This window comes from Nanorana parkeri, unplaced genomic scaffold (genome assembly GCF_000935625.1).
Source record: "Nanorana parkeri isolate BGI_ZX_2015 unplaced genomic scaffold, ASM93562v1 scaffold1487, whole genome shotgun sequence".
NCBI lineage: Eukaryota > Metazoa > Chordata > Amphibia > Anura > Dicroglossidae > Nanorana > Nanorana parkeri.
This window is the reverse complement of record NW_017307755.1, coordinates 306,936-314,184: the sequence shown is the minus strand read 5'-3', so window position 1 is coordinate 314,184 and position 7,249 is coordinate 306,936. Positions and strand designations below refer to the sequence as shown.

The window sequence follows — 7,249 nt, the reverse complement described above, 5'->3', positions numbered from 1 at the left end:
AGTGGCTGTGTGCGTCCATAGACACACACAGCCCCGTAGCAGGCCACGCGCTTCTCTCTTTGATGGCAGAAGGAGCCTATGACTCCTCTCCCATAAGTATCCTCCCCCCGCAACCAGGAAGTTCGGCGAATGGAGGATCGCTTTGGGACCGGCGGCGGGGACGAGCGTAGCCGACAGGCAAGTGTGGGGTAGAAAAAAAGGTGCCGGGCTGTTTTTACCCTAATGCAGAGAATGCATTAAGGTAAAAAACACCCACACCTTAATACTACTTTAACTAGTGAATATATACTGGCTTTGTACAAAATGTCTTCATTGTTTATTTTAGTCAGGACTTTAAAAAAATAAACTATGTTTGCCCTTTTTGGATTCAGATAGCATATTAATATTTTGCTCATTGTTTTTCAGCCAGTAGTTGGAGCTTTAGGCTTAAAATGTTTTTTATGAATGTCTTCTCTCTTATTGGAGAGTCAGCATGAAGATTCAGGCATACAACAGCACCTGGTAGCAAAATGCTCTGCTGTGCCGTCACCTTAGTTAATCCATAGTGCTCAGGCAATCCTCTTACATTTTATATTACAGATAATTAATACATATGTATATATTTATTATGTAAAGGAATCATACCAATGTAAGCAATACAATGAAAATATTTTATATTTTTTCACAAATGAAATGTGCCTTCTGAGGACTTTAACCTTACTGTCTTTTATTACGATTGATTTAAATAATAAAATGTGTTATTTAGCCATTTCCTATAGAGTATCTTTTTAAAGCCAAGAAGCATTGAGGGCATTATATCTAGCAAAGGAAAGACAAGGTTAACAAAACGCAAAAAGAAAAATCAAAATAATTTAAATCCTCCCCAATCTTAGTTAACGATTAATGTTGGGTGGAGTTTTACTTTACATTTCTATAGGAAAACATTGTTCCTATTGTATTTGTAAAGTGCTAACAGTTCAGACTGCTGTGCGGTGCTGGTCAATTACTTTGCAATAACGGACAAAACATCCTAAAGATTAGCTGCAGCCACTTTGCCCCACACTCCACTTATTTTGATGGGTAAAGCTCAGGGGGGCTGTTACTGCCATCACCAAAACACTTCTCATAATCCACCACTAACTGCAGACAATATCTGTACTGAAATGGTTTTAAAATCATTAACAGTCATCGTCAGGCTTGAGAAGCAGATATGAACACCCTGTGTATTGCCAGTGACTAAAGTAACAGTTACAGCCTTATTGCTTCAAAGTCTTTATGGCTATCTCCTCTTATGGTCGCCCTCGGAGTGTGACTGTTTTGTGCTCTTGCTTGAAGATGACGGAGATCTGCTTTTTTCCCTTTTGGACTCCTCGCTCCTCTTATAGGGATGTGCGCTGTGTTTTCTTGAATACCTCCTTTCCTGGCTGCGATCCCTGCTCTCCTTCTCATCGGGCGATCTCCTTCTGCGTTTCTCCCTGTCTGACGGCAGGGTGTTCTTAATGGTATTGATCAGAAAACGCTTGTTGGTGTTCACTAGTGGACACTTCATCCTGTGGAGCACAATAATACAACAAGATGTAAAGAAATTGTTTTACAGGCTCAAGATGATAAAGCAATGAGCTTGTCTTGTGCGCCACCTGGTGTACATTCTGAGAATACGGCTAACAAATGGCTACATTTTCAAACAGGGAATTGCCACTTTTCTCTAATATTAGACTTTCCTTAAAAGAAACTTAAAAGATATAAACAGCGTTTTGAATAAATTCATGGATAATAAGCATAAACATGTCACATTATACAAATTACATCTACCAAAGACAAAAACAATTCTGGGTGGACTGACCCTTTGTCAGCTTGTAGGGTCTCATTTAACCCAGTACTGATAGAAAATATGCCATTGCTGACCTCTCCTAAACATGCTAGTTCCCTGGCTTCAGTGTTTTCCAGTTCCCTGGAAGAAGTGCACAGCAAGTGATGTTAACGTAATGTCAAAAGTCCTAATCTCTTCCAGGTCAGTACACGGAACCCCCTATTGATGGGATATCCAAGCAACTATTATTTTCAGAAGGAGATCAGCAATAGCAACTTCCTTATTTTGGCAAGTGTGTATTTCCTTTAATCCAGTTTTATGTTCATTAAAATAATGAAACATTAAAAACATGCTGCATAGTACCCATTTTCCTTCCTCAGCTCCCTGAAATCCCCAGTACAGCAGCACACATAGGGATAGTCAGCCGTGTTAGTGGAGTAAATTCTAATGCTGCTCCTATTGTTTAATCAGCTGGCTGGGGCAAGAAGAGGACACAGTTGAATTCCACAACTGCAGCAGATAATGTGGCACCCACCTGGTTGTGCAGTAATCATAAAAGCAGCTCAATAGATTTACAAATTTTTTGGAAGTGTAGCCAGAGTTTGGCTTTAAAAAATAAAATTATTGTAATCATCTGCACAGCGAGGGAGAGGGACATAGACACAGCACTTTAAGCCATTTAGGTCTCGCTTTACGCAGTGCTGTCAAACAACCAGGAACATGCTTACTGAAAGATTAGATGAATGACCTCATGCGTGTGCTGCAGGCTGGGAATAGGGGGTCCTTAAAGTGACACTAAGCTCAGGAGTTCAATCTTAAAAATGCATTCAAGTACCTTACAGTGGACCTTTACTCCCTTTCACTAAAAAATCACATCCGCATGCCGCTCTGCATGCTGATATGAAATCATCTTACATTCATTAGCTAACAAACATGTTTTTCATTTACTTACAAATAGAGTTCATCTACTTCCTGGTCCACTTCTGGCACAAATTATGTAAATGATCCTGGGAAGGTTACATAAGCAGAGGATTGCTGGGAAATCTCATCTGTAATCTCATGATATCTCAGGGAAAGGCCCTTTCCTCCCGAGATAATATGCATGGTCAAAAGTCCTTTTCACATGTGCCAGAGTTCCAGGAAGTAAAGGAAGATATAGTAATCTGCCCTTAGTTAAAAAGGGCCACTGTCAGAAGACTGGGGAAGAAAAGAGAAAGGAGGTATGTAAAGAGTTATCTAGAAGTATGTGTTTGTAGATTGACATTACTAAACATTTCTAAAAGGTGTGGTTGTTGTTATTTTCAAGATACTTTAACTAGCAGCAAAAATGTATCTTATTTGTGTATCACTCGGCTGTAGATCCTCAAATCATCTCTGAATTGGTGCTTACACTGTCCTTCCTTCTGGAGGGTGGCTACTTTTCTTCCACATGGTCCCTGTGTGTGTTTTGTATAGTAGCCACCGCCCCAAACTCACTCCTGTGATGGACTACAATCTCATGTTTCGTTTACCAATTTGTATTGAGATTGTAGTCCATCACAGGAGTGAGTTTGGGGCGGTGGCTACTATACAAAACACACACAGGGACCATGTGGAAGAAAAGTAGCCACCCTCCAGAAGGAAGGACAGTGTAAGCACCAATTCAAAGATGATTTGAGGATCTACAGCCGAGTGATACACAAATAAGATACATTTTGTTAATAGTTGAAGTACTTGAATGTATTTTTAGGATTTAACTGGCGAGTTTAGTGTCACTTTAACTAAGCTGCACTGCTATAAAACACTGGAGGTCCAGAAACTTGTGCTTTCAGAAAGGGATGTCTGGATCATAAAACAGCTTTACCAGAATTATAAATCTTTTGGAAGGTAAGAAAACTCATAAAAATGTACTTCTTACTGTGTATTTAGCGGTTTTCCTTGATGTGCAAATACCAGTGTGTGTCTACAATCAAGGTTTGAAGCTAGTTTAAACAAAGTACCTTTAGGATATGTGAAAAACCAAATAGGGCTGCAACCAACTAAAATCGATTAATTGATAATAATCGATGAGAATAGTGGTCAATTATTCTCATTATCGATTAGTTGAATGGATCCCCTAGCTCTCTCCTCCATGTCGAGAGGAGGGCACAGCAAGCAGTGGGCGGGTGCAATAGCCAGCCTGCTATTGCAATTTAAAATTGCACCACCTCACTACCTAATGTATTTACATTCAGCTGCCGTCTGCGGAATCTTGCCACTGGCAGCTGTCATTCCTTGGCTGAAGCTATTCAAGTGCCATGTGCTTACAACACAATTATTTTTTTTTAAAAAGTGGGAGAAAAAAAAAATTAATTTCCTGTTTCAGCCTGACAAATTCTGCTGTGGGAGGTGTGATAGACCGCATTGGAACGCACGGTACTGCAATGCCGTGCGTTCCAGTGCAGTGCGATTGCAAAAAATTGTGCATGCAGTTTTATTCTGAAGTAAACTTTTATGTTTGTAACGCTGCATTTGTGTATTTTAAATGAAGGATGGTATTTTTTTATCCGATCAAAAAAATAAAATCAACCAATTTATTATGAAAATAATCATTAGTTGCAGCCCTACCGGTATACACCGATTATTTGCAAATTTACTGGCAATTTTTACTCCAACAAATGCTTTCCTTTAAAAGAGAACAGATCATAAATTCAGATTGAACCGAATAAATGTGTTTTATAAATTATAGTAATGAGAACTATACAAGGGGTCTGTAGTGTAAATTGTCTGCACACTGACCCTTTCCTGTCTGGCACACAGTCACAGATCTGCATTGCTCCCATAGAACCTCTCTGCTCCCTGTGAGGACAAACACTGTAAGCTCCTCTAAGCTCTAAAAAAAATTTGTAAAAAAGAAGAGCATGGGAGCTGCCATTGCTGGCCCCAATCTAAAAATGCTAGTGGTCTGTGCTTGGGTCAAAAAAACCTTAGGAGTTACACATCTGGAAAAAGTATAGTGCGAGTGTCAGGAAAGTTAATTCCTTATCTCTCTGCTTGTTCCTGGACTAAAAACTCAGCATGACAACGAAGAAACAAACTCCTCAAAAGGACAGCCTATAAAAATCTCTCATGACAAGTGTACTATGAACCTGCAAGCATGGCAGGTCCCCTTTACAGGCACAGAGTCTACATTGACACCATGAAATCCACACAGTTTACACAGTCAACCTGTCAAGGACTTCATTATACTCCTATAGAATTAGCTTGTTCTGGAAAACCTTTTTTGGGCCCTGTTTGAGTGAATGAAACATATTACCTTACAATATTCAACCTTCTAGTTAATGAATGACGAGAGATGTGTCATTATGATAGTCTGTGAGAGATGTCTCATATGTAGCTCTCTCCTGCCACAGTCCTTCATTTTTCTTGTCCTCCCAACACATTTCTCAGGTTCTTCTGCTGGCTACCTAGTCCTTTCAATTTGAATATTTTCATTTTAAAAGAGAAATGGATAAGAAGAAATGACCAGTAGATAGTGTTCCTTGTCGAAGAGGATCCGAATTAACAGCAGTTAAAATAAAAAATTAAGTATCGTCTTAAGTATTAAGTATAGCTCAGCTGCTGAAAAACACCAGTCATCGCATATACTGTGAAGCCCTTCCCCCCCCTTTTGCTGTTGTATATTATAGGTGAGCTTTCTGATTTTAATCCCTAGCAACGATAATTATATTTGTTATAAAATAGCCCAAGCAGAAGGAAATTTATACATGATAATATTTTGTATGAAAGAGCACTTACCTTCCAAAAAACCCTTATTCTCATTAGATAAAAATAAAGTACTAGGAAAATGCTACATACCAACCCATTGGTCCCATCGTCTCAGCACGATCTTTTCCACGTTGTGCCTCTTTAAGAAGTTCTTCCACTGCTTTCCTGCATACAAAAAAAACAACATATTGACACAAACTGAGAAAAAGACAATAATAAAGTTACAGTGAAGCTGGAGAAGAAAGAAGAGATGTTACAGTGCGGAAGTTTTTTCACTCCATGCTGGTGTTCAATCAAATCACAGAAGTGTTCCCTGCTGTCTAGAAGATGAGCGTTATCTGATCATATGCAACAGAACATTGCTAAGAAACAGCATGCAGAAGATAAAGAAGACAAAATGTGAAGATTATTGATCCGATGGCCTGCAAGGTTAATGGGAATCTAAATTAGAAGTGTTTATCGACATTAATAATTTCTCATAGTTATTTTTCGATTGTGTCTGAACATGACTGAAAGGGCAGCGTTCTGTTCTTAGGGTAAGTGCCATTTCCTTCCGGTGCTGTTTATTACACAATGCAAAGCCACTCGTGTAGATAAAAAAAAAAAGACATTATTGCATCTAGGTATTAATAAATCATTAAATGTATTAATGATTTCAGGCTTTTCAGCCTTTCCTGTATAGCAGCACTCAGACTGGGAGAAAGAGGGGCAGCACTGGGTGACAATCAGGTGTGCTGCATGCAAATCTGATGACATGGAATATGCTGATAGGACAGAGCAAAGTGAGCAGAAAGATGACCTCATCAGTCTGCTGATACTCCCTCAGTGTCCAGTCAGCAGCCTCAGGACACAACTGTAGACTTCTGATGTCTAGAACTTGAACAGAGAAAGTGATATTATCCGCCTGGCTTTGCTGTGTGGTTGAGTTGTGTAAATAGCAGAACTGGATAGACAGGAATATCAATCTTTTGGCAGGTAAAACATCTCACATATATGTATTTTATCTTTGTATTTAGTGCAGCTTTAAAATGTTGAAAAAGCCTATGAATACAATAAAAGCCATAGTAACAAAAGTCTTCCGAACCAAGGACCTAAATAACAAATTTATAAATCCATATAGCTCTTTAATTAAAGTGCAAAACAAGTAGGCAGGGGCAATTAAGGGGTAACAAAAGTCTAGGGCTGCAACAACTAATCGATTTATTCAAGGATAATGAGAATTGTTGTCAACGATACTCATCGATTAGTTGATTATACGATTAGTCGTTTCATAGGCTTTGTTCTTTGATCTCCGCTGCTCCCAGCGGGGATGGGAGGGGACACAGACCCCTGCAGCCGATGCTCAGCAGTGAGAAGAGCTCCAAAACTCACTCTTCTGTCTCCGCTGTTCTGCTTCCCCATTTTCCTCCCCACTGGGAGTCCCTGCAGGCTGCGGTCTGTTTCTGCAACTTCTCTTTTCGTTCCCTACTCTGCTCATTGACAGCAGGCAGTGGGTGGGTGCAATAGCCAGCTTGCTATTGCAATTTGAAATAGTCAATAGCAGGCTGGCTATTACTCCAAGCCACTGCCTGGTGTGTTTACATTCAGCTGCCTCAGCAGGGGAGTCTATTGTCAACCTAATGTCAACCTAAAGAGAACCTGTCATCTTCAATAAGCTACCACATAGGGGGCTTGTTAGCCCCCCATGTGATAGCAATGAAGTAAAAAAAAAAAAGAAGTTTAAAAAAATTAAAG

General features: G+C 39.6%; 1 protein-coding gene across 1 annotated transcript in view; it reads right to left on the bottom strand.

Moving 5' to 3' along the window:
• Nucleotides 1-1,104: 1,104 nt before the first annotated feature.
• Nucleotides 1,105-7,249, bottom strand: part of LOC108798487 (pre-mRNA-splicing factor 38B-like) — a 12,804-nt gene continuing 6,659 nt past the window's right edge. The window contains exons 2-3 of the mRNA XM_018570251.1: nucleotides 5,606-5,680; nucleotides 1,105-1,529 (exon numbers count right to left, since the gene is read on the bottom strand). Of these exons, the coding sequence (XP_018425753.1) occupies nucleotides 1,259-1,529; nucleotides 5,606-5,680 (346 nt within the window). The 3' untranslated portion in view covers nucleotides 1,105-1,258. The remainder of the gene's footprint in view (nucleotides 1,530-5,605; nucleotides 5,681-7,249) is intronic.